Genomic DNA, 27,431 nt, shown 5'->3' on the forward strand with positions numbered 1-27,431 from the left:
TATTTATTATTATTATTTTTTAAACTTAGCTTATATTTTTCATAATGCAACTTAAATAGATATAAAAACCTATACCTTTAAGGAGCTCAAATAGAAAACCCAAACAACCCAAACCCATAAAACCAATAAAATTAATTATAATCACGCAGACGCTGGCATCTGTGGACGGTGCCCATGTCATGCTAGGTGTCAATACATTGTTGTGGGTGTGGGGAGAGTGCTATCAAGCCCATAAAGTAGGAATCAGTGATGTCAGAGGTGATCGTGGAACCTCCCACAGCATCTTCTGGATCTGCTTGCCACTGGATGACGTGAACAACTCACAAAGTTTTGGTTATTTGTTTAACTCCAAGGAAACCTTCTTTAAATCAAACTTGGGTTTTTGAACGCAGTGAAGGCACGTTACCCAGACCACAGAGCAGACAGGCATCTGCTGAGTTCCAGGCAGTCCATGCCCATCTGCCCACTGGGAAGAGCAAGTTCCTGGCAGTCTGATAGAGACCAGGCTCCCTCCTTTCCCTCGCCAAATCAGGTCTTCTTGCTTGGGTAGATTACACATAACTTGGTGGTGTTTTTGTTTTTTTCGGCCAGTGAGATTTTTTTTTTTTCAGTGAGAAATACATAATAAATTATCCATTTGATAAAAATGCTGGCAACCTCTGTTTTCACGTACATACTTCCTCCTGATTCCTTGTGAATCAGGCACTGGGAGGTGAGTTCCATGTTCAAGAAGGATGGAGCTAGTTTCATGTCTTGGTCAAATTGTTGACCGAGGCTGGTTTTGGAGGCAACCTCTCCCGAAGGCACAGGGCACACAGCCATCAATGTCCACAGGCCGTCTGGCATGTACCAGCTGGCAAGCATACACCAGCAACTCTGCAGCAAGCATTCGTGAGCTCCTGTTCTAGCGTTCTGTGCGTTCATCCATATTTCTGGGGTCTCATCAGCAAAGACAGGGACACGGGAAATTCCTGGTCCTCCGTATCCCTGTATCCCTTTGTCCCCTGCTTCCCTTTAACCCCCTCTCTCTGCCTCTCTGCTCTGTCTCTGCTCCACACCCTGTGAGAGGATTCCTGGGCTCTAGGGAGAGAATGACTCTGTTAAACTGTTTGTAAAGTTCCGGGATTCACTGATGCGCCCGGATTGTGACTGACGAGCCGGTGGCACCTTCCATCCGAGACGAACTCCAAGAATTTCCGCTGCTGGTACTGACCTCCTGGCCTGGGAGGAGCCACTGCATCTGCCTCCAGGAATGTGGGGCCAATAGAGACACCAAGCCCAGGAATGCCTGCATGGGGCCCAAAGCTTTAGCTCCAGAAAATTCTGAGAGCTCCCAGCTCCCTGCCGATTTCTCTCTTTCTCCCCGTGAAGCCGCCTCAGGCTGCAGGGAAAATCCTAGAGAGTTAGATATGAAACAAAGCTTAGCAGCCATGGGGATTTTACTGGCAGATGCCATCCCCGTGCCCGGACAAAGCCTGAGTGAATGGGCATAGGTGGATCACCTGCCCTACGTGGTCCTCGCGGAGTGAGAGCCCCACCTCTTGACTGGTTTTCCCAGGTGCTGAGGTAATTTTGAAAACTGCATCACCCTATGGGAGGCTCATCATAGCAGAGGCTCTGACAAGTCTCGCAATAAGAAACTCACTTGTTTAAGCCAGCGTTCACCAAACTTATTTGTCCACAGACCTCTCTTATGGAAGCAATTCGATGACTGTTTTGGAGAACTGGTTTCTACAGAGCACATACTGTCATTGTTGGCCTGGGCATTGTCTCTGAGGGCCCCTCAGCTTTCAGATTCCCCTGTTGAAAACCTTAGTTTGTCAGAACCTTGCCTGAGGGCAGGTGCAAGGGAAGAGGGTGAGAGAGAGGTTCTGAGTTCAGAGTGAGGGGGCTGGAGGTACAGGGGAAAGGAGAGGCGGTAAGGGTGTGTGTGTGCATATGGGTGCAAGAGAGAAATGCAGAAGGGGGAGGGTCGGGGAGAGAGTCGGCGAGAGATACAGATAGCCAGTTATCAGGAGAGACAGAAGGATTACAAGGGTTGAGAGACACAAAGAGAGAGAGAGAGAGAGAGGGCTGGGCTGCATATGGTCCGACTGGTGGGTGGGGAGGACCTTCCTCCCTGCAGTGACTCTTCCTCTGGGCCCATCACTGATTAATCCCCATCCTGCTCGGTCCAGGGGAGCTAGTACAGGGGCCAATGGCAGGTGCCTGGTGTACCCAGTGAAGGCCTCCAGGAAAGGAGCCTCCATGAATCATTGACTGGCCTTTCATTGTACTGGAACCAGCTGGGGCTGGTGTGCGTGCCAAGCTCCTGGAGCTGTGGGTAAAGGTGGCGCAGGCTGGAGGGAGCCCAAGCTGAGCCAGATCTCATCCAGAGCCTTGGAAACAGGCCGATCCAGGGCTGTCAGGATGTGCTCGGCACACCAGGGCTCCCGCACCTCCAGAGTTGGCTGCAGCTGTTGGAAGTGGGCTGGGAGTCCAGGGCCCAGAGCACTAGGCCTACCTCTGCTACCCTCTTACCATGGAACCTTTGGATGCATTCCTTCTCCTCTCTGGGCCTTGGTTTCCCCAGCTGTATGATGAGGATTGAATTTGAGAGTCCAAAAAGCCCCTCTCAGATCTAGGATTTTGCTCAAAGTCCTTTCAAAACCTCATGCCTGGAGGCCTCTCTCCATGTGTGGGCCCGGGGGTCTTGGCATTCACACCCCAGCTCGTACCTCTGCAGTTCTTCCTAAGGCCCACTGGGCTCTGCGCTTGCTGTGGGGAATGCAGAGGGATGGAGGCCTTGGGTCCATCCTTGGAAGCTCCAGGATGCTTTGGGAGACCCGACCTCCCCCATGGCCAGGATTGGTCCGTCCAGCTCTGAAAGGTGCAGGACTGGGCTACACCTGTCCTCCCCAGTCGTCTGTGCCTCTGCTGGGCTGGGCGACCTGGAGCACCCCTCCCCCAACTTAGTTTCCCCATAGCAAGGCGATGGGAGGGAGCTGGGTCACTCTGGGCTCTCATGGAGGCTGGGCCCACACACCATCATTCCCAGCCCTCTCTGCCCCGGCTGCTGGTGCTGGAGACTCAGGCCCAGCCCCCTGCCAAGGGAGGAGGGCGCCTGGGCAGAACCTGGCCCTCATTCCACATACTCTGGGGCTTCCCAGGGTGGAAACACCACCCTGTACCTTAGCGAAACTCTTGGGGGAGCCAGAGAGGACCCTTCCCAGGGCTGAGCACGCCCAGGGGGACCATTTCCAAGGCCTTTCTTACATGCTCACATGGCCCCTACGCTCCTCTTTTTGGCCGCTAATCCCTTGTGGGCCCTACAAGGCAAGTTCTGGGCCTTAATGGATTGAGGAGGGAGTCGGGAAGGGGGTGGGTAGGGCTCCTTAGCAGGTCAGGCTGGGAGTAGAAGCTGCCTGTTTGCTTGGGTATCCTGGGACAGCCGTGTCTGCATGTGGGGACCGCGGGGATGAGCTATGATGATGCCAGGAAGCTGAGAAGGTCTGGGGGTGATCAAGAGTTGCCCAAATCCCCCACACCTACATCCCTGTGCCCATTAAAGAGCTGGGGAATCTGAGGCCGGAGAGAGGGGCCCTTCACTCATTCACCTGGGGGCTCCGTCCTTGCTAGGACTAGAGCTCTTCCTGCTGCCCGAGCTTGCTCTGGCCCTCATCCCTGGCTGTCTTTCACTGGGATCATTTCTCGTCTTTGCCTTTCCCTATCGCTGCGGGGCAGCCCTAATCCATCTCTGCAAAGGCCTTTTCAGCCCCCAGAACTGCTCTGGGCACAGTGGGTGCCCAGGCATGGTTGCCAGACTCACCTGGCTCCCCGTTCTGATGTCAGCCCTCTCAGCTTGCCCACCTGTGCACCTCCACTGGTCATGGGGTGAGGGAAATGTTTGCTGAACAAAAGAGAAGAAAGGAAAGGGGTGTCCAGGGGATGCAGGCCTTGCAGGCTGGACCTCAACGGGAAGCCAGAGGCGCTGTTTCTCCAGGCACCAAGTGAAGGGACCACAGGGTAGGCAGAGAAGATGGGAGCACAGGCCAGAGGAGCCGCTGGGGAGGAGGCTGGCCTGGGTGCTCTGAGCCGACTCCTTAGGCTCCAGGCTCTCGGTGCCTGGGAATTTCAGGATGGATCTGGGCTTTGGAGATGGGGGATCCTGGACTGGGGTCAGAAGGGAGTCTGGAGCCCTCAGAGTGGTCCATGAAGGGGCAAGGGGAAGCCCATTTGCAATGTCCTGCTACGTCTTTGCACTGTGCAGGATTCTCACATATATTGCTTTGCTTGATACTCATAAATGAGCTAAGAGTTAGGGATTCACCTGTTCATTCAATGGAGAAATATTTCTGGAGCTCCTATTATGTGTCAAACCTTGTTCTGGGTACTGAGTATTGAACAAAACAGACAATGCTTACATTTTAAAGATGAAGAAAGTATAAATCAGAGAGGTTAGGCAACTAATTCAAAGTTGCACAGCTAGAAAGGTCAGAGCCAGAATTCAGAGCCATGGGCTGGGCCCAAGTTCTCTCCATTTCTTCGTACTGGTGGAGTAGAAAGGCAGTGTGGTGAAGAGGACAGAACCTCAAACTGCCTTGCTGTGTGAGTGAAGGCAAGTCACTTCCCCTCCCGGCTTTGAGGAACTTGACCAAGCAGTCTGGAACTGCTCCTGGGAGGCAACAACAGAAATTAAAAATTTCAATGGGGACAACTACCAGTTTTTGAGCAAGTTCTATGCATCAGGTCCTGCAACATCCATAGGGAGCCCCTGAAGGTTTTCTGAGCAGGAGAAGGGGCACAGCAGAGCATCCCTGAACTCTGTTTGCCCCGGGGCCTCTCCTAGTTCCCCAAGACCTCTGGTCCTCGAGTTATCAGGGGAAACAGCTGAAGCTTTAGACAAACAGGAGGGATAGGCAGGGACCCAGGGACATATGGTTTATAAATAAGGGGGCTGGCTGGGGCAGGGAGGATGAGGATCAAGCTGCAGGGAGAAGCCAGGAGAAGGCGTCAGGGGACAGCCGGCCCCTCCTTCACGGACCACCTCTCCCACCCTGGGGGGCAGGGAGCTCTTGCCCCACCCCCAGGGCCTCAAAGTGGGGACCAGGGCTACTTTCTCCATGAATCTTCCAGGCTCAGCCCAGCTGCCATGACTGCGCCAGCCACCCTGCTGTGCAAATGAGAGCTCGGTGCCTAGAGAAGATGGGTGCGGGCAGTTGGGTAGGGAGAGAGGAGGTGGAAGGGAGACGAGGGGAAGAGGAGGGGGAGGGAGGGAGGGATTTTACCTGGGGCAGGGGAGGGCAGGTGGGGGACATCTGTACCTCACGTGGAACACAGTGGTGGCCTCCTTTCTTACCTCTCCCTGTACATTTTAACTTTTTTAAATTACATTGAAAAATAACATATTTATACAATAATATATGTAGCCCATGGGCTCTGGAATCAGACTGCCTGGATTAGAATCCAGGGTCTCATATCAGCTATGTGATCTCCAAAAGAATCACTGGTGCCTCAGTTTCCTCATCTGTACAATGGGGACCCACCTCACAGAGGATTAAATGAGCTCGTGTATATAACGTGCTCATTAAAGGGCCTGGCACATAGTAGACTTGATATAAGTAGTAATTATTGTAGAGCTAAAATATTAAGTTTAATAATGTAGTAAACACCCACGAGTCCATCACTCATCCCCCAAACTAGAACATTTCCAGTAATTTGCATCTAGCTGTGTGTCCCCTACTCCCTGGAGACCCCTTAGAGGTATCTACTATCTTGAATTTTGTGTTTATCATTCCTTTGCTTAAAAACAGGTTTTATTTCTTTTATCATGCACACATATGCGCCTAATCCATCTGTTGTTTAATGATCCTCTTTTTGAGATTTATGGAAATGGTAGCATATTGTAGATACTTTTCTGGGGCGTTCCCTCCATCTTCAGTTTCTGAGATTCACTCATCCGTCACCTGTGGCAGGAATTCATTTATTGTGGAGAATTTGCCACCCTTGGCTTCTCCCAGCTGCTCTTGCCCTCTCCTGACCACTGGCCACACTGTAGCCAGGGAGAGTCTTGCGCAGAACAGATCCCACCACCGGTGCTGCTACAGCCTTGGAGCCTTTTGACCTCCACCCCTGCAGCCCTCTGCTGGCCCTCCTCAGCCCCCAGCCCAGTCCCTAGATGCAGGGCCACTTCCCCGTCTCCCATTGCTCTGGGAGGAGTGGCTGGCCAGGTAGCACCCTAGCTTTGCTTCTGACCATCTGTGTGACCCTGGGTAGGTCCCCTGCCCTCTTTGGGCCTCTGTCTCCCCACCTGTGAGGAGAGTGGGTGAAGGAGTCCATCCTTCCTCGGCTACAGAGTCCTTCCTCTGCTTGCAGGGGGCACCTTGCCCCATCCAGAAAGTAAGGACAGTGTGTGTGGGGTCAACCTCGTTCTCTCCTCTCACTGGGGCCCGCAGGGGCACCTTTCCTCGGTGAGAATCCCACAGACCTCTGGGGACTCTGCTCCCAGCACCTTCAGTTCCTGTGTAATAATCTCTTTAACACCAAAATAAGCCACTGAAATTTTGAATCAGAACCTTGCAGTGAATGATAGCATGGAACTTAGGCCACAGACAGCACCCGAGGCTGGGAACCTGGAGACCTGGGTCCCAGTCCCAACTCAGAGAACTCACTTCCCGTGTGACCTCGGGCACCTCAGCTTCTCCTCTGCAACATAGGGGCAGTTATCCATGCTGGGCATGTGCCAGGGACAGTTATCCCTCACACAGAGCACCTCTCGTCAGGCCTGGCTGGAGATAGCCTGCTCCAGGAGGAGGGGCAAGTCTCAGGGAAGTTTAAAGTTTATAAGAAAGGAGTTATCCATGCACACATCAAAGCGCCTTCTTCAGTTAGAGGAAAACAAAGTGTCACATCGTCCTCACGTTGCCTCGCTGAAGGCCAGTGCTCTTCCGGCACCCCACCGCCCTGTCCGCACCTTGTCCCGCCCTGCCCCGCCCCCATTTAGCAGGTGTTCCTGCGGGGCCATAATTTCTGCTCAGGGGAGAAATCCCTTTGGGACTCAATTGACCTAAAAAACTTAGAAACTGATTTGCCCTCCGAGCCCAGAGAATATAAGTATCCCCGGCCCTGGTCCCCATCTTGATCCTGACCCTGGCTGGAGACTGAGCCCTGCCTTTGACCCCAGTCTGAACCCCAAACCTGGTCCAATCCAACTCAGACCCCAGATAGATGGCAGGCTGACCTGTGACTCTGGACAGAGATTGAGCCCTGACCCAGGCCTCAGGCAGAGCTGGGTCATGAGTACATGTGAGAATGATTATGGCTTCAGGCAGCCAGAACCCCTGCGGAGCCTCAGCTAAATGGGGTGCCCCCTCAGACGGCCAGGGATGGGGCTTCTGTCCGTAGGGATCCATTCTGAGGCCCCAGCACCCCAGCTCCTGTGCTAGCCTGTTCCTGCCCTTGAGGAAAGGACAGACTCAGGGAACAGGAAGAGGGGCTAAAACTCAGCCAGGTATACGGCTCGCTCTGGCCTTGCTCTGAATACCTTCTGTCTGAAGCCCACCTGGCAAGGGAGATCCAGGCCAAATATCCAGAAATAGCTGCACCCTGAGGCCTGTCCACCAGCTACAAGACCCCAGCCCCAGTTATGGACACGCCTGGATCCACCTGAGACCGCTTTCCAGCTCGGCCCCTCCTGCGGGAATCAGGAAGAGGCAGCAGTTGCCACCAGGGGGCATCAGACAGAGGCAGGACTGAAAAGCCACTGTGGCTGGGTTCCCTGGGAGTTTTGCTGTGGGTTGGAGGGGCTTTCAGGGAGGACCTTGATGGTCTGTTTAAAGACGCCCAACTGCTTGTGGTGCAAACATATCCCACCCTGACATCTACAATACCCACCGGTGACAAGGAAAAATTAAACACTAGCTACTGTGATCTTTTACATTTAATTTTAATTTTCCAAGTAGTGCACAAATACATTTTTCTTAAACACTGGAATATCGGAGTTAAAGCGACTGTTCCATTTGACCATTCCTCACATTCCATAGCCTGTCCCTTTCCTCTTTTCTCCATTTTTAGGATTTTGATGTGGGAGCTCCCAGACATAAAAGAAAAAAACTTTTATATATACCAATATGTAAGATTTTCCCACATATAATTGTATCATCCGTGAACAGAGATAATTTTATTTTTTCCTTTCCAGTTTAGGTATCCTTTATTTCTTTTTCTTGCCTAAGTATTCTGGCTAGAACTTCTAGTACTATGTTGACTAGAAGTGACAAAAGCAGACACCCTGTCTTGTTCCTCATCTTAAGGAAAAAGCTTTCCGTCTTTCATTACTGAATATGATGTTCACTGTGGGTTTTCATATGTGGCCTTTATCATGCCAGGGAAGCTCCCTTCTGTTTTTAGCATATGGAGTGTTTTTATCTTGAAAGGGTATTAGATGTTGTCAATTGATTTTTCTGTACCCGTGGAGATGAGCATGAGTGCTTTCCTCCTTCACCCATTAAAATCTAATATTTTGTATGTTTTGTTTAAATTTCTTGCTGTTAAGGTAGAAGGAGAGTAAATCATTCTCTTGTTACTCTGTCTTGTAGGGAAGCAGAAGTTCCTCAAGTATATATTTTTGAAATCCCTTCATGTTGATACAAATAGAATTAGTTTATCCTTTCAACGCTTTACAGTATTCTGTTGTATGAATATATCACATTCTATTTAGCTATTCCATTATCATTGGACATTTGTGTTGTTTTCTGGGCTTTACTACACATTGTAAATAATACTGCCCTCTGGAGCAAATATCTAGAAGTGGAACTTCTGTTTTATAGGGTATGTTCATTTATAGATTTAAAAGATTATATTATATTGCTTTTCAAAGTGGATATACCAATATAAAAGTACCATTTCCCCACATAATTCCAAACATCATATTATCAGACATAAAATTTTAGGCAATGTGATAAGTGAAAAAGAGTAACTCATTATTATTTTCATTTTCATTCTCTTGAGTATTAGTGATGTTGAGCATTTCTTCATCTGTTCATTGGTCCTGTCTTACTTATTTTCTGAATTGCCTGTTTATATCCTTTGATCACTTTTCTATTGGGTTATTTTTCTCCTTATCATTAATTTGTGGGTATTTTAAAATACATTTTTGATACTATATCTTTGTCATTGTTGGTTGCAAATATTTCTTTCAGCCTGTAGTTTGCTTGTAGTTTTATTTATGGGGTCCTTTCTCTTTTTTTTTTTTTTTTGCGATACGCGGGCCTCTCACAGCCGTGGCCTCTCCTGTTGCGGAGCACAGGTTCCGGACGCGCAGGCTCAGCGGCCACGGCTCACGGGCCCAGCCGTTCCGCGGCATGTGGGATCTTCCCAGACCGGGGCACGAACCCGTGTCCCCTGCATCGGCAGGCGGACTCTCAACCACTGCGCCACCAGGGAAGCCCTATGGGGTCCTTTCTTGAATATATGTTTTCTTTAATACTGATGTGGTCAAACTTATTAATCTTTTCTTTATGGTTTTAATTTTGTATATAAGAAGGTTTCCTTTCTTCTGAGGTTATAAAAACAAATTTCCATTTTTGGAAGAAAATATTATTTTGTTGTTTTACAGTTGGAACTTTAAGCCTTCTAGAATTTATATTTTGTGAATGTGAGCTAGAGAGGTAATCTTATATTTTCCGTACAAAGAATTGATTGTTCCTTCTTTGCTGATGAATCTAGGCTCTATGAATTAGGCTCTGTATGAGGTACTTTATATGCCTTTCCTCATCTGCTTATCCCATCAACCCTACAAGCAAGGTATCATCCTCATTTTTCAGATGGAAAAACTGAGGTTCAGAAACGTTAAATAACTTGCCCAAGGCCACACAGCTGGTAAGTGGTGGAGTCAAATTTTGAACCCTGAGCAGATACGGAGATAGAGATGGTAGTTCAATGACCCTGGCCCATTCAGAAGGACAGTGGGCCTGGGGGAACATTGGGGAACACAAACGATTAGACCAGGGTCTCTCAACCTTAATTGACCTTTGGAATGGATCATTTATTATTTTTTAATTTTTTTATTTCTTTTTTCTTTTTAATTTTATTTATTTTTGGCTGTGTTTTGGGTCTTCATTGCTGTGTGCAGGCTTTCCCTAGTTGCGGCGAGCGGGGGCTACTCTTCGTTGCGGTGCGCGGGCTTCTCATTGCGGTGGCTTCTCTTGTTGCGAAGCACAGGCTCTAGGCGTGCGGGCTTCAGTAGTTGCTTCAGGCAGGCTCAGTAGTTGTGGCATGCGGGATCTAGTGTGCAGGCTGAGCAGTTGTGGCGCACGGGCTTAGTTGCTCCGCGGCATGTGGGATCTTCCCGGACCAGGGCTTGAACCCGTGTTCCCTGCATTGACAGGCGGATTCTTAAGCACTGCGCCACCAGGGAAGCCTGGATCATTTTTTAGATGGTTGTGAGGGCCATCCTGTGCGTGGTAGGATGTTTAAGAGCACGCCCAGTTTTTATGGTTTTTATCCCTTACATAAAAATAGCACCGTGTCACACCTCCTCCCTACCCCCTGACCCCTGGCTGTGACACTGAAAACTGACTCTAGGCATTGCCAAAGATTCCCCAGGCAACAGAATTGCTTCTTGTTAAGAATCGCTAGTTTATATACAATGGAAAATTACTCAGCCATAAAAAGAAACAAAACTGAGTTATTTGTAGTGAGGTGGATGGACCTAGAGACTGTCATACGGAGTGAAGTAAGTCAGAACGAGAAAAACAAATACCGTATGCTAACACATATATATGGAATCTGAAAAAACAAAATGGTTCTGATGAACCTAGGGGCAGGGCAGGAATAAAGACACAGGTGTAGAGAATGGACTTGAGGACACGGGGAGGGGGAAGGGTAAGCTGGGACGAAGTGAGAGAGTGGCACTGACATATACACACTACCAAATGTAAAATAGATGTTAGTGGGAAGCAGCCGCATAGCACAGGGAGATCAGCTCGGTGCTTTGTGTCCACCTAGAGGGGTGGGATAGGGAGGGTGGGAGGAAGACGCAAGAGGGAGGGGATATGGAGATATAGGTATACGTATAGATGATTCACTTTGTTATATAGCAGAAACTAACACAACATTGTTAAGCGATTATACACCAATAAAGATGTTAAAACATTAAATTCATTACAAAAAAAGAATCGCTAATTTAGATAATAATTACTAGTAGTATTAATATCAATTATTAGCCCTCAGTAATACTAATTGACATAATTATCAACAGTGATTACTGTGGTATTTGTTCTTGGGCTGTTGTCTCTCTGTAGCTAGGGGACAGAGGCTCTGGCTCTCCCTTAAAGATACACCTGGTCAGTGCTCTGCTTCCGGCACTGCATCCTCGCTCAGCCCGTCAACAGAGGAGCTCTGCTTCGTCCTGCAAGTGTGCAAGCTAGTTGTGGTGTGAGACCTGCCCCAGGTCACGGCCAAGCACATGAAAACGCTTGTGCAAGGGCAGGAATGTCTCGGCTGGGGACGCTTCATGTTTTCTTTTCAAAATATTTTTCTTTGTTGGTGATGAGCACAAATGGAAAAATAAAGCCCTGCTGATGTAAGACGATTCCTCAATCCAGACGTGGCAGGGGCAAGGAGCTTCATCATTCATGATTCGAGTTAGGCTGTAAACACGTCTGTGTCACAGTGTCTGGCCCGTCAAGCTCTGGGAATGCAGACCTGCACACAGATGTTGGGACCTGCCAGGTACTGGCACATTCAGGGCCCTTGAAGATCAAATGTGCTTTTTCCAATCGCCTGGTGCCGTGGAGGATCCAGGGCAATTTAGAACACTGTCTGTAGCCTGGCCGATAGGGATTCCTCATTTTAAAGTCTAAAACGATAATAAAAATAACCAGGCAATGAATATGGAAAATAGCTGTTGTGTAGGTCCTCTTGTTTCTGCCCCTGATAACAGTGGTTTTGCCCCATTCAGGATGGCTTAGCTCCATGAATCTTCTTGCACGTTTCCTGTTTTTCTCTGTTGCCATGAGGACTTCGGGAGAGACTTGACAAGGCCCCTCTGTAAAATCCAGAGCCTGGACACCTGCAGACTTCACCTCGCCGTCCAGGCTGGCATCCTTGCCGGGAACAGAAATGAGGTTTTGCCGATACGTCACCTTCTCGACCAGCCCACATGTGTGCTTCGTGATTACGCAGTCCTTTTCTAAGCTCATTCCTACTTTCCAGCCTCCACTGACACCCTATCCACCTCTGCTGGGTCCCCAGGGCTCTGAGTTCACCCTCCAGCACTGTGGATGAGGCTGGGATCACAACCAAACTGGGGGCCCCCTGAGGGTGGGCCCAGGCCTTCTTCTTCTTCTCTGAATCTCTCCAGGGTGGGCCCGCAGAGGGCTGGGCTCAGAGAAGAAAACGATAAAGAATACTGACCTACTGGGGTAAGAGGTGTCCTGTGGCTGTCATTTCTCTGTGACCTTGGTGTCAGGACAGACACAGGCCGACTTACAGACAGAGTGGAGGGGGGCTGCAGGGGCCCAACCCGTTTCTGCTGGGAACGTGGAGTCCCACCCCAAGGCTGGGGCTGAGATGGGCACGGTGTCCTGTAATCCTGGTGAATATTCAGCCGTTCTGTCCCCTTCGCTGGCTCCTGCCTATGCAAACAGCCACCTGGGAAGGGGAGGCAGACGGTGTGCTGGCAGCGGCGACAGGAGCAGGGGACAGTGGGCAGGAGAGCGGGGCTCACCGAGGCTGACCGAGGAGCCGCGGCCACGCCCCTACCATGGACAGCAAGGTGTGGGGTGCCTGCATCCTCTGCTTGCTGCGCCCCTTACCCATCGTGAGTAGCCAGCTCCGACCCTCCTGCCCCTCCCACTGGGCTCGAGATCTGGGAGCCACAGGGCCGTACTGGGGTCCACCCTTCACCAGCACAGGAGTCTCTCTACCAAGCCAGTGGTAGCTTGACTTGGAGAACTCTTCATCTCCTCCGTGGCCCCCTCCTCTCCTCCCCCACCCTTCCCAGGCGGCCTACTCATCCCTAGGGAGCTCTGACAAGCAAACGGTCCTTCCTGGGGCTGAACGGAATTTGCTTGCCCGTTGCTCCCCCCAGGGACTGTCTGCACCCTCTGGGGGCCACAAGACTCTGTCCCCAGACAGTACGTCCGCCTCCCCTTCACACCCCAAGTCTTATCCACACTCCCTCCTCCGACAAGCTTCCCAGAGCCCTCTCTCTCCCCACGAGCCCTGGAGCCACTCCGTTTGGTTGCTTCCTTTGAAGAGGGTGTGGCCAGGGACTGAGAGGCCCTGGTAGTAAGTGGTGAGCAGCTGCTCCCCTCCGGCATTTGGGGGACACTTCCTCGCATGATACGCCCTGGGGCCCTGAGAAGCTGTCCAGCTCGGAGGCCTAGAGGGCTGGAGAACGGGCTGCCAGGAGGGGGTCCTCTCTGAATGTGCCACATTTCCCCAGCATGCTTTCCCAGAGTGAATGCAAGTGACAGGGACGCGGGGACCAGGATGGGAGACACAGGTCCCAGGGAGGCAGCTGCAGCTCCCAGGGGCTCCTGAGAGCCCGCGGGGACTGAGGGCTCCCTCTGCTCCGCTGGCTTGTGTGTGAGTGTGTGTATGTGGGCGGGGGCCCGAGCCGCGCCTCCCAGGCACGGTGCTGCAGCTGCCCCTCACGCATGGCCTTTAGGCTTGAAAGCTGGAGCCGTGAAACTAGCTGTGTGATCTGTGCAAGTCCTTTCCTGAGCCTCACTTTGTAAAAGAGCACAGTATCTGCCCCCCAGGGCTGCTGTGCATGAAGTCGGATCTGACTTGTCAAAGGCTGGGCATGGGGTGCAGTATGGGAGGCTTCTACGCCCTCCCCTCTTCAGTGAGGGGTGCCTCCTGCCTCTTATCTGTGTGCACCTTACAGTGAATGCTCTATTTTTAGGAGGGGAGACTGAGATCCCGTGGGGGTCATTCAGCTGCTGGTGTCAGGGTCAGGGCCGGCACCAAGTCACTGTTTCCCAGTGTGGCCTCCATCCTGCACAGACCCCGGGTTAGCTGTAGTCACGGTCAGCAAGGCCGAGGTACACAGGGTGACAGAGTCTCCCCTCAGGAGGAGTGGGTCTGGTACAGGGGCCAGATGATCCCCGAGCCCTAGGTGAGTGGGGCGGGGTTTGGGTAAGTCTTGGAAAGGTCCACCGTTCCCCACCCCGTACCGTCTCCACCACACATCTGGGTCATGAGTTGGGCTTCCCTGAATTTTCCTCCCCTTAGGAACTGTGAGGGCTGTCTGTCTCTCCTTTCGGTGGGAGGCTTCCCACCAGGGACCCTAGTTCTTTTGGCCTCAGTGGTTCCCTAGTCAGGCTCTGAGAAGGTACCCCAGGAAGGGATGGGCTGCAGACGTGGAGGGGGTGGAAGGGCAGACGGAGCCTGCAGTCCCATATCAGGCGAGTCTGCCCTCCCCATCTACCCGCTTCTGACCATCAGACTGCTACTGGGGACATGTTGGGGAGATAAGACGGGGGCTCTGCTCTGAGATGGCTCCTGGGTCCCTGAGTCCCGGGGAGGAAGCCAAGAGGCACCACCAGGTTGGAGACCCAGAGCCTGAGCGGCAAGTGGAATCTGTAACCTGAGGTGCCAGGGGCCCAAGCAGGAGGTGGCAGAGCTGAGCCCAAGCTGGATTTGGGCGAACAGGGTCAGCAGGTCAGGATAGGGGTGTCCTTCCCCGTAGGGCAGGGCTAGTAGGGGTGAGCCTACTTACTGGGCTGGGTCTCCAGGTCCTCTCTTAGCCCACTGGCCTGTCCTTGGGTCCCTTCCATGTGGTCACCTACTGTCCACTGTCCCCACTCTGGTGTTTGAAGTCCCTTCTCTCTGACCCCAGCCCCTGTCTCGCATCCACTGTGCTCTTTGCTGTGCCTGGATTTCTGTCAAAGGACACTGGGCGTTAATTAAACACCTGCTGATACAGACCCTGTGCCAGACATTGGGGCTTGTGTGTGCGTGTGGGTGTGCGTGTGGGTGCGAGGATGGCCATGGGAAGGGCTCTCCCTTCACTCAGCTCAGCTGTATCTGCCCACTCCCTTGTCTGTGCACATTCTTTGTCCCCAGTGCTCTTTTCCTCACCAATTAAAAAAAAAAAAAGCTCCTTTTGTTTCAGGTCCGGCTCAAATGCCATCTTCTCAGTCCCTGTGAGAAGGGCCACCCTCCCTCCTATAGTGCCTGTCCTGCCTCTGATCAGCTTGTATTGGATCTATCAGGACCAGGTTTTAGCTCCCATCCTCACTCCACGCCTCCCTGTGAAATCCCTGGGGACAGAAATCTACGTTGATCCAATTTGATGTGCCTGTTGTACACAAACGTGGGCTATGGATCATGTTCACAGTGTAAGGAGTGTGCCTTATAAAGTTGGGTTCCCTCACATGTGTCTGTCTGGGGCTGCGCCCTGTTGGACAGTCCATTTCAGTTTTTCTCCAGTCTGGGGCAGTGGGAGGGAGAGGTGTTAAGAATTCCTGCCTTTGACTCCCAGCTTCCTAGAGAACTTGTTAAAACGCAAAGTCCTGGATCCAGCCGTAGATCTCTGCATAGTCTTGGTTCCACCCCAGGTGATCTGCAGTTAGATTATGAGGTACATTTTCAGAAATACTGCTGGAGGGTTTCCAGAAAAACAGCTTCTTTACCAGCTTCCAGGGATCATTCCCTGTGGTCACTGGGTGGCACCAGGCGCTGGGAAACTCCTAAAGTGTAATCCTTCCTGATTACTGAGTCACGCCACAGACCCATTATCCCTCCATGTATCTGTCCATTACCTACCCGTCCATCTTCATGTGCATGCCCTCATCCATCCCCCCGTCCACCCCTCCACCCATCCATGCATGTATTCACGCATCCGTCTATCTATTCACCTACCTATTGTACGTGTGTTCACTCATTCTACCAGCCAGCCACACAGTTACCCGTTCATTCATGCATCCGTGAATCCACATTCATCTCTTTCACCTCATTCATCTACTCATTCACTTATCCGTCTATCCTCTCACTTACTAATCTACCCATTTTTGTCACATATCTTTGCCAGGGTACCTCTGAAAGCAGAGCCTGAGACAAAGGCATCGGTGCAGGTAGTTGTATTAATTTCCTGTTGCTGCCGTAACAAATTACCACCAACTTAGTGACTTAAAACGGCACACATCTATTTTCTTACAATTCTGGAGGTCAGAAGTCCAACATGGTTTTCAGTGGCTTAAAACCAAAGTGTTGGCAGGGCTGCATAGTGCTTTCTTGAGACTGTAGGGGAGAACTCGCTTCCTTGTCTTTTCCAGTTTCTAGATGCCACCTGCATTCCTTGGTTCATGACCCTACACCTCCAAAGGCAGCAGTGTAGCATCTTCATCTCTCTCTGTCTCTCTCTCTCTCTCTCTCCCTCATACACACACACACACACACACACACACACACACTCACACACATACTCCTCTGCTTCTGTCAGAATATCTCCTTATCTCACCCTGACACTCCTGCTTCCCTCTTATAAAGACCCCTGTGATGACATTGGGTCCACCCAGATAATCCAGGATAAACGCTCCATCTCCAGATCATTAACTTAATCACATCTGCCAAGTCTCTTTGTAAGGTTGCATAGTCACAGGTTTCAGGGATTAGGACATGGACATTTGGGGGGGCCATTACTCTGTCTACCAAGGTACTTTATGCAGAATTGCCTTTGGGGAGTGGGAGTACAGAGCAGGGGAGTAAAACAAAGAAGGAAAAAAGGCTGCTACACGGATACATTATTGAGTTGGCCATCTCTGTGAGATCTTCTGAAGACTTTTGTTTAATGTGACTCAGAACTTACTTCCATGCAATGAAAAGGGGAAGCAGCCGTCCAAATCTCTATTCTCTCTGCCTCCCTCCCTTCCTGCTTGTCTGCCTTTCGTCCAAATATCCATTAAGCATACCTGGATGAGTCGGGCCCTGTGCTTAAGAGCACGGCCGTGGAAATGAATCAGGCTCTATCTCTGTCTTCAGGTCATTAGACCAGTAAACCCAGAAGGAGCATCCAGCTGGCTTAGCTCATCCCATTCACTGTCTCCTGCAGGTACTGGGCCACGTGCACCCAGAGTGTGACTACATCACCCAGCTGAGAGAGGATGAGCGAGCTTGTCTGCAAGCGGCAGAGGGGATGTCCAACTCCACCTTGGGTACGTGGCTTGGGAGGGCGGGGGTGGCTTGTCACGGATTTCCTGATCTCCTCCAGCCTCCCATTCAGGATGGTGGACAAGCCTGTCCCCGGGGCTGGGTCTCCTCTGCTCCCATCTCGCTGTCTAGGCTGCCCCAGGACCTGGGACGGGCTGCTGTGCTGGCCGACGGCAGGCTCTGGCGAGTGGGTGAGCCTCCCCTGCCCGGCTTTCTTCTCTCACTTCAGCTCAGAGCCAGGTGAGGGGCGATGGGGGTGTGATGGGGGAAGGGGGGGACGTGGAGGTGACATGGTTTCATCTGGTGGTGGCGGAGCGTGGTGGCCACACCCCCGGCTTTGGGGCCAGGCAGACCTGGATTGAGCACTGCCTTCCCCCTTCCCCTCTTTCAGTGTGACCTTGGGCGAGTCAGTCACCTTCCCAGACCCTCAGCTCTCTGACCTCCCGCGACCTGGGGAAAACAAGAGCACTAACTGCGTGGAGGGTGGGGTTAATGATCGGGGCTTGGCAGTGCTGAACTCAGGGCCTGGAATTGAGTAAATGTCTTCTGGGAAGTTGCCTGCTTCACCTCCCTGGGCGTCTGGGGTGGACGGTCCCTCCAGGGGCAGAGAGGGCCTCCTTTCTCCCTCCTGCCCTTAAGACGCTGGAGGTCCAACTTGCTACTCTGCTCCTCAAGGGAACCATTCTTTCAATGAACAGAAGGTGAGTCTGAGGCCAGAGAGGAAGTTCCTAGACCGTGTCCCAAGCAGGCTGGGCCTGGACCCCAGGCCTCTGGAGAGAAGGCTCCTCTCTCTCTGCTGCAGAGATGGGCTGTCTGTGCAGACCCTGCCAGGGTCACTCCCCGGCTCCCCAACCTCTCCTGGGGAGAGGAGCAGCTGTCCTGACAAAATCTCTTCCTTCCCCGCCTCGGTTGCCTCCCAGGGCCCGGGGCCTTGAAGCGGGATTGCACCATCACGGGCTGGTCTGAGCCCTTCCCGCCCTATCCTGAGGCCTGTCCTGTGCCCCTGGAGCTGCTAACTGAAGAGGTGAGAGGCTCCTGGCGTCTTGGAGGAAGGGTCGCCGTGGATGTTTGATTGGGTGGTGGACCGCACAACTGTAGGGGCCGCCATTCCCATTGTAGCCAGCAGGTTGGAATATCCATTACAGCACATTTCCGGAAGATGGCAGCGTCTGGAAGAGAGGGGGTCTTGTGCTAACTTGCTCTAGGGTGACAGGTGGACCATGCAGCTAGGAGGGAGAGGGGAGGCAGAGGACGGGGAGGGAGATGTGCTGGCCACCGTCTTCTTTCCTCCTTGGCGTACCCTCTCTGTGCCCAGGCCTCCAGGGCAGGGAGCTGAGGGTAGCTCTGGGAAACAAAGGCCCTTAGTGGTCCTGGGCAAGCTCCTTGCCCTCTCTGGCCCTCAGTCTGTGGGCAAGAGAGAGAAACCAAAGCCTGGAGTGATGTCAGTGCCCCCTAACCTAGCCGGCACACCCCACGCTTCCAAATTGAGCATGGCCTTTGCAAGGGCCTCCACACCCATAATCCCATATCTCTTTCCCCCCAGCCCTGAAGGCAAAGCACGAGTCTGACATTTTTTCAGATAAAAAGACTGAGTCTGGGAGGGGCGATGATTGCCTGCAACCCTCAGGGGAGCTGGGTCCCCGATCGATCCTCTCCCCGCAAGGCTGCACGCTCTGTCCCCATCTCCGGAGTCCAGGCTTGACTTTGATGGATCCAAATCCTTGGTCTTGGAAAGAGCTTTTCCTTGCAGCTGTCCCTGGCTGTCCCCTTTATTTGGGGATGCCGCGTTCCCAAGCCAGTGAGCAAGCTGGATGTCAATAAACAAGCCCGATTTCCTCCTGAGCTTTGTCACTCCCCGGGGACGTGCGGTTTCTGTGGCAGCCTCCCCTACCCCCAGCGACAGCCAGACTTAAGCATCTAGCTCCCCTCCCCCTCCCCCCACCCCTCCCCTGCTTCCTCACCAGCAGACAGGCTGCAAACAAAAGCTTCGCTTCAGTTCCCGAGGGAGTTTGCTGTGGTCCCTACAGACTCCCCTGCCCCGACATGGGCAGGTTCGGGATAGAATTGAAAATATCACCTGCTTGATTGTCAAGCCTCCCTTTCCTCAAAGGCCCGGTTGCTGAGCGTTCCTCCGTCTCCACCCTCCCCAGAAATCCTACTTCTCCACCGTGAGGGTCGTCTACACCATGGGCCACAGCGTCTCTGCCGTGGCCCTCTTCATGGCCATCACCATCCTGGTTGCCCTCAGGTTCGCCATCCTCATCACCTGCTCCAGAACCTACGCCCTCCGCATCGTCCACAGCACCAAACTTGAACCCTTACCTGGATATGCAAGACGTTCTCAGATCTGGCATCAGCCATTTCTAACTTTTCCTTTCCCTTCCCCCAGGAGCAGACCCCTCCCTTCACACTCCAGGTCTGGCTCCCACCTCTACACCTCTGCTTGTGTGGAACTTATTCTATTTGCTTGGAATGCCTGCCTCCTTTTTTCTCAGTGCCCTCATATCCGTTAACATTCAAAGCTCAGCTCTCATCTGCCTCAAGAATCCTCTTTGGCTCTGCTGTGAAGCCCTTCTTGGCTGATTCAACCCTTTGATCTTTGCCCTCTCAAAGCCCCACCTCACCCCACCCCCCAGCCTGGCCTGCGCTGTTCTCTGTCTCTTGGGGATGAGCCGCCTCTCTCTGATCATCAGGGGGCTTCCCCGGGCAGGACCCTGTCCTTTCTGCCTCTGTCCTCCACACCGTGAGCTCCCTGAAGGCAAGGGACTGACTGCTATTCTCTGCCCTCTCACCTACACTGAGCCCAGCTGTCCTGCAAGGTTATAGCTGAAGCCTCAAGTTCAACGCAATCCATGCAATCCAATCTGAGGCAATCCAACACAAGCCAATTCAGTTCGCCTCCCGCCCTGCTCAGCCTCCCCAAGCCCCGCTTTGAGCACACCCGAACCACCTCTCCCACCTTGCGTCCTGTTCCTCTCCCCTCCTGTCCCCTCCAGGAGGCTCCACTGCCCCAGGAACTACATCCACACCCAGCTGTTCGTCACCTTTATTCTCAAGGCGGGAGCTGTGTTCCTGAAGGATGCCACCCTCTTTCACGGCGAGGACACGGACCACTGCAGCTTCTCCACTGTAACAGCCATGGGTCGGGGTGCTGGTGCGGGTGCGGGCGAGGAGGTTGGATTAGAGATGCAGATGTGCCTGTCGGGGTAGCGGGGGCTGACCCTGCGGCTCCCGCTTTGCTAACGACAGAGCGGGAAGTCACCTCTCCCCCTTCCTCCCCCTTCCTCCCCCTCAACGGTGCCCATCCACAGCGCTTCCCTTATTCCACTCTCCACTCCACATTCTGTATTCCTGTTCCATTCCCCATCCCATATCCCAACCCGGACCCCATTTCACTCCAGCCAGCCTTATCCATTTCACACTTCCTCTGAGCACTGTCTGTCTGTGCTGGGCGTGGGTATGTCAGGGCCAGGGCAGGGCCGTGTGCCTCCCTTGAGGAGCACCCCGGGTGCCTAAGGGGACAGATTATACCAGATCTTATGGGACCACTAGGTAGAGGAGAGGGCTTCGGGGAGGAGATAGCTTTGGAGCTGGGTGGGCAGCAATGATAGGGAGGGAGTGGGGAAGGCCAGGGTGAACGTGTCCAGTGTGAGAGGACCCGCTCTCACGGACAGGAGAAGCTGGGGCAAGTCCAAGAAACAGGGGTGTCATCCTGGAGGCAGGGAGGTGGGCTATGAGAAGAGACCAAAAATAAGGGAAGTTGGGCTGAGTGTGGTGGCCCAGCACTTACCAGGTACTCTGACACCGTGCTGGAAATGAACAGCTACATGAATGAACAGGTGACCTTCATCCGTTAATGAAAGACATAATAATAGTATCTGTATCGAGCACTTATGTGACAGGTGTTACGCTAAATGCTTTACATATGTTATCTCCTTTTACTTCCTACATCTATTTTCATTTTAGTCCCGTATGTAGATGAGGGATGATTGGCGATGTCACCCGGCAGCTGAATGGTGGGGGAGGGGCCAAGCCTGGGCCATTCTGAGCTCAGAGGCGAAGCTCCTCACCCGACAGAGGAGCAGTCATGCAGTGAACGCAGGAACGCATGCACGGGTGCACGCGCGTACGTTCGCAGGATGGAGCAGTGCATGAATAAATGGTGTTCCGTAGCCTCAGCTCTAGGGATTGACGAGCTCAGGAGGGATGCGGTGAGAGGAAAAACAGTAGCAATTCGTATACAGGGTTTCCGTTTAATCCTTACGATGAGGCACGAGCCGGCACTGGAAGTTTTTCCTTTTAGAGATGAAAAGCTAAGGTGTGGGAAGGTTATCCAGCTGGTAAATTTGAACGCAGGCTGTCTGGATCTCAAATCTGTGCTCTTAACCACCACATTACCCTACCACACACCCCTCTGGGGCAGCCCAAGGTGGAGGAGACCTGGAGGTTTGGGGCCTGAGTGGGGTAGGGGAGACTTGGCGGGGCTCCACTGGATGTCCGGGCTCTGAAGTGCCCAGCCCCTGGCCCACAGGTTCTGTGCAAGGTCTCTGTGGCCACCTCCCATTTCGCCACCATGACCAACTTCAGCTGGCTGCTGGCAGAAGCTGTCTACCTGACCTGCCTCTTGGCCTCCACGTCACCCAGCGCAAGGAGAACCTTCTGGTGGCTGGTCCTTGCTGGCTGGGGTGAGCACCGAGGGCTGGTTTGGGCACTGTGCGGGTGTTGGGGGGTCGGGGATGCCCAGGGAGCTCACACCAAGGTCCCTTCGTCTCACTCACGATGACCCCAAGGCCCAGGGAGAGGAAGGGCAGCCTACAGTCCTACAGCAAGTGCTGGAGTTCAGGGCCAGGTTCCCGGTCTCCGGGCTCTCTCCTGGTTCCGCCTTCACAGTGTCCTGTGTGACTGGCTGTAGTGGGGGGAGGTGGGCACAAGATGAAGACCCCTTACTCGTGTCTTTTCTGTACCCCCTCAGGGCTTCCCCTGCTCTTCACCGGCATGTGGGTGGGTTGCAAGCTGACCTTTGAGGATGTTGCGTGAGTCTGGGCTATCTCTTCATCACACCCGTACTGGGTCCCCATAGGGCATGGACTGGACGCTCAGGCAATGAGGCTGTCCTCCAAGCTGGGAAGAGGAGGAGAGCTCCCAGTCTTGGGAGAGGGGTGGGAGATGCAGTCGTGGATCGCACAAAAGGGGCTTGAGCCTGGGCACGAAGGGGGTGCAGAATCTCAGGGTTTGGGGCTCAGGGGGTAGGGGGCTGTAAGTGGGGGCTTTCTGGAACAGGGGGCGTGTTGGAGCCACAAGAAGGCAGCAAACAGACTGAGTTTTGAGAAACTCAACCACCTAGGTGGAGAGAAGCAGTGAACCCAGCTTGCATCAGGGCACGCCTTTGGAAAGTGCCTAAGTGTCTGAGAGGACATAGACAAGGCTGGCTGGGAGTAGGGTGAGGCTAGAAGGTTCAAATTCCAAAGTGAGGAGCCTAGAGGCTGGTAGGTAGAGAGGAGGGAGGAGCATGGGTGCCACAGAAAAGGGCTTTCCAGCAGCTGCACTCTTCCCACCCCATCCCACCTCCCCATCAGTCCCCGCCTGTCCTCTCCCCAGGTGCTGGGACCTGGACGACAGCTCCCCCTACTGGTGGATCATCAAAGGACCCATCGTCCTTTCCGTTGGGGTCAGTGCCTGGGGCCAGGGTCCTCTGCTTTATTCAGCCAACCTCCCTGGGTCCACGGAGCAGCCATACACAGCAGGAAACATGACTCCAGGCTGGGAGTCAGGACACATGGGGTTCCAGCCTGGTTCTGCCCCAGATTCTCTGTGAGGCCCTCTCTGGACCTCAGCAGCCCATTGGTAAAACCAGCGCTCAGGCCTCTTCTAGTTCAGAGCTTTGATGAGTCTGGCGCCCTGGTTGCAGATCACCTACCACTGCAGTGAGGCTGGGCTGGGAGAGCAGAAGACGCGGCAGCTGAAACTCCTACCTGCTCTCACGTGGAAGACAGGGCAGCTAGGACTGGTTTTTGTGGCCTGGGTGAATGTACGCATTTTTGTCAGTTTTGCAGTTGTACAAAGAGAAGGCCACATGCTTTGTGCCAGAGAAGAGCCTGAGAGGTGCTGGAGGCAGGATGGCAAGGCCTGACCTCCCACCCTTGGTCCTGGGACTGGAAAGGGAGGGGGACCCTGAGCCCCCTATGGGACTGTCCAGTCTCAGTCGACAAGGTTTAGAGCAATGACCTGCACATCCATCTACCTGCACATCCCTGCCTCTCAAGGATTTGAGGTTTCTTGTCCCCAAAGATGTCCCACCCCAGGCCATTTGGGTCACCCCTGACCCTTGCCTTCCACCTTCCTACACCTCTATTTCCAGGTGAACTTTGGGCTTTTTCTCAATATTATCCGTATCTTGCTGAGGAAACTGGAGCCAGCTCAGGGCAGCCTCCACACCCAGCGTCAGTACTGGTAATGTGTGTGTGTGTGTGTGTGTGTGTGTGTGTGTGTGTGTGTGTGTGTGTTTCCGGGGGTTCTGGGGACATAACTGGAGTAGGAGTCAGCATGGTTCTCTGTTATGCATGATTAGGCATCCATGATCCTGGTCCAGTGCTTGTCCCTATGTCCCCAGAGAGAATAGATACGGTTCCTGCCCTCCAGTAGGTCACAATATAGGAAGAAAGGGGCCCCAAACAGCCAGTTGCCAGGCCAAATAGGCTGATGAGTGTTGGGATCAATTTCTACGGGAGCCTGTGGAAGGAGATCCTTTCTAAACAGATAGTGGGGTTGGAGTACAGTCTGGGAAGACTTCCTGGAAGAGGTGTCTTTGAACTAAGCTTTGAAAGATGCATAGACTTGACTAGAATAAATAGAGACAAGAGAATTTGGCAGAGGGAACAGCAAAATCCAGGGGCCCAAAATAAGGAAGCCCACGGTGCATGTGGGGAGTTAGTTCTCCAGGGTGGCTGGTGTGTAGAATTTATATGGGAAGCTGGTGGGAAGTGAAAGTAGGTAGGGGGCCCATGGGACTTTCTAATTCCTGCCTTGGGCTTGTTTTTTTCTGCAGGCGTCTCTCCAAGTCAACCCTTCTCCTCATCCCGCTGTTTGGAATTCACTACATCATCTTCAACTTCCTGCCTGACAGTGCTGGCCTGGGCATTCGCCTCCCCCTGGAGCTGGGACTGGGTTCCTTCCAGGTGAGGGCCCCCACAGCACTCACTCCTTCCCTCTGAGTCCTTGGGCAGGAGGAAGGTGCTGCCGCCCACAGGCTTGATTGATTTCATGGTAGGGTGAGGGCAACTAGGCTTGTTATTCTTCCTTCCAGCCACTCATCCATCTATTCAAGTATCCATCTGTCTGCTTTTCTCCCATCCATCCATCTCTCTATTCATTCAACTACTCATGCACCTATCTAGATATCCATCCGTCTACCCATCCATTCATCCAATCTATTCAGCATTTACTGAGCACCTATTATGTGTCAGGCTCTGTGCTTAATACTAGGGGATGCAGAAATAAAGAGAATCAGAGAAACAGGCCAACGGGGCCAACAGTACAGCCTTGGCAGGCTTGCTATGACAATTAGATGTGACAATATGCCTGGCACGTGGTAAGTGATGAATACGTCTACTTTCCCTTTTTCCAAACACTTGGTCCAAGTCACAGCCTGGCGGAGAGTAGGGGAAAAAGGTAGTAGGAAGACTGCAGACACCCTGAGGCCAGGCCAAGGTGATGGGGTCCTTTCTCTTTGGCCCCGCAGGGCTTCATTGTTGCCATCCTGTACTGCTTCCTCAACCAAGAGGTATGTGACTCAGGCTATCCTTACTTGTTAAGCCTTCCCTCCCACCAGTCCTAAGGCTGCCTCTCTCTTGCCCAGCCCCTGTAAATCCCCGATCAGGCCAAACACTGAGTCCTGCACTCCTTTGTGGAAATCTGTCCTGAGTTTCTGGATCAAGCTTAACCTGAATACTTCCTGTACACATCTTTTATCCATCCCTCCTCTGGGCTGGGCCAAGGTTACTGTCCATTCAGCAGGAGGTGGAGAAGGCCTTTCAGGGGTCAGAAGAGGGATCCAGGGGTGGGTTAAAAGGATCCTTTACTTCTGTGTTTCTAAAACTGAACGAGAGAGAGTGGGGGAAGGATTAAGTCGGCTCCTGGAGAGACAGGGACAAGACACAGAGGAACCAAGAAAGTCAGAGGTAGACATACAAAGTCTAGGAAAATAAATTCAAGTGCAGAGACAGGGAGGATGATGGAGAGAAAAGCCAGGGACTCTGAGAGAGAGCACCTGGAGGGGAGATGCACAAAAAGAACAGACCAGAGATGGACAAACACATGAATAGACAGAAGAGATGGTACCGGTGCACATGTAGAACTATGGAGAGATGGTAAAGAGGAGTGAATTATAACATCCCGCCCAGAAGACATTTTGCATTTTTCCTTTAGGACAGACTTGCTTTATGAGGAGTGGGAGAATTTAACTCAGTGCCCCAGACAACCAGGTCCTGTCGCTGTGTGCACAGGCAGAGTCATGGGCTCCCTCTGGTGGCCAAGGATTTGCTGTGGGCTCTGCGTTCTGCTGGAGACCTGGATGTACATAACTGTACCCCAGCTGTGGAGCATTGCACCCCCCCCTATTCTGCCACCACTGTCTCTTATTGGCTCCCTCCCCTCTGACATTCTTTGCTCCCATCCTAGCCTTTCTGAGTCTTCTGCAGCCTTATCTGGCGTCTGGATGCAGACGCAGGACTGCAGTATCTGGTTGTAGTGGCTCATGGGCCCTGGGGTTGCTGAGAGGGGCAAGGAACAGCCCTGGACGAGGTGGGTGGGATCTGGAAAAGGGGATTCCACAAAGAGTTGTGAAGGGATCTGTCCCAGGAAGAGGTTTGGGGACCAGATAGTTAAATGCCTCTGGAGACAGGGAGCTTACTACCTATCAATGACACTTTCTATCATCAGGAAGCTCATGTTTCCATTCAAGCTTTATGTTGAATGGAAATCTGTCTCCTTTTTGTCTTTGTCACGGCCTAAATTCAGCTCTGTCAGAAATGTCACAGCCTCTCAGCCCCCCTTTTCTCCAGCAGCTCCTTGGAGAGGTGAAGATACAGACACTCCCCCCACCCACCACATCTCCCAAGTGGCTTTTCTTTCAGTTACTCTCAATCCCCTCAATTGCACCTCCTCAAACAGAGTTTGGAGGCCTCTCTTCCTTCAGATCATGTCCCCTGGACAGGTTCCCAGTGGCCACCGTTCAGCTCAGTGGGCAGGGGCAGGAATGAGCCCCAGAGCAGGGGATGGTCTAAGCTTTTGGGGAAGACAGAGTAGTTTTTTGGCCAGAAACTCAAGAAAGCACCCATAAATATCTTTAACTGGGCCTAGACAAAGGCAGTGCTAAAAGAGAAAGGAGCCAAAGGGAATATTCAGAAATACAGGAAGGAGGAAGTAGTATCCTCTAGAGGTAGTACTTAGCAGTGGCTGTGGCCAACCATAGCTTCTCCGGCTCCAGGAATCCCTGTCTGTGTTTCTCCTGCATGGTCTCCCCCTGCACCCTCAGCCCTACTGGCGTTGAGTAAAGAAGTGGCAATGGGACCTTCCTAACATCCTCCCTCTTGTCCTTGCTTGGAGGTGAGGACTGAGATCTCACGGAGATGGCGTGGCCATGATGCTGAACTTCTGCCAGCCTGGAGGACTCACGCCAAGTGGACGATGCCTTCCCACTCAAGGGCGAAGGTGCTGACATCTGTGTGCTAGGCTGGCCACATCACGTGACTGGAATCCACACCTGAACATGGGCAGCTACACGGACCCACCATCCTTCAGAGGAGTGGGAGCAGTGCCCCCTGGGAACCCTCAGTTGACGCCTCCACCCAAGCTTCTGCCCAGCCTTTCTTCCCTGTCCTGCCCCTGACTCTTTTCGCCCGGGTCTCTGTGGGTCCACCTCTGATTTCCTTGGTTCCTGTCTGTTCTTCTCATGTTCCTCTTCCTGGAGTCTGGGCCATAGCCCAACGCCAGAGGAGCCAATAAACTTGTAAATGAATAGATACACATTTGAGTGAAACCGTGCGCCTCTGCAGGGGAGGGATCTGTAGGCTTTATTTGAACCCCCGGTGCAGACGTGCATTTATCGCGTCTCAGTTCATGTCACGTCCCCATCACTTGTCTGTGCAAGGATCCTCCTGTTTAATTCATTAAAAAAATGTATTCTCTTTTGTCTCTACCTGCACTCCCATTCCCCTCCTCCCACAGGCAAACATTCCAATGTGTTAAATGTGAATTCTTGTGTTTCTGTGTTCTTGCAAAATGTGTAGTGTTGT

The 27,431-nt window shown here is 52.6% G+C and overlaps 1 protein-coding gene across 1 annotated transcript; it reads left to right on the forward strand.

Annotated features, from left to right (window-relative positions):
• The first annotated feature begins 12,742 nt into the window (after positions 1–12,742).
• On the forward strand, positions 12,743–26,868 carry GHRHR (growth hormone releasing hormone receptor). The gene is made up of 13 exons (XM_065883515.1): positions 12,743–12,799; positions 17,042–17,144; positions 17,272–17,379; positions 18,060–18,163; positions 19,290–19,387; positions 20,136–20,268; positions 21,671–21,824; positions 22,112–22,172; positions 22,738–22,807; positions 23,498–23,589; positions 24,185–24,314; positions 24,878–24,919; positions 26,743–26,868. The coding sequence occupies exons 1-13, from the start codon at positions 12,743–12,745 to the stop codon at positions 26,866–26,868; spliced, it is 1,278 nt and encodes a 425-aa protein (XP_065739587.1).
• Positions 26,869–27,431: the final 563 nt, after the last annotated feature.

The sequence above is a fragment of the Phocoena phocoena genome, chromosome 9 (assembly GCF_963924675.1).
Source record: "Phocoena phocoena chromosome 9, mPhoPho1.1, whole genome shotgun sequence".
NCBI lineage: Eukaryota > Metazoa > Chordata > Mammalia > Artiodactyla > Phocoenidae > Phocoena > Phocoena phocoena.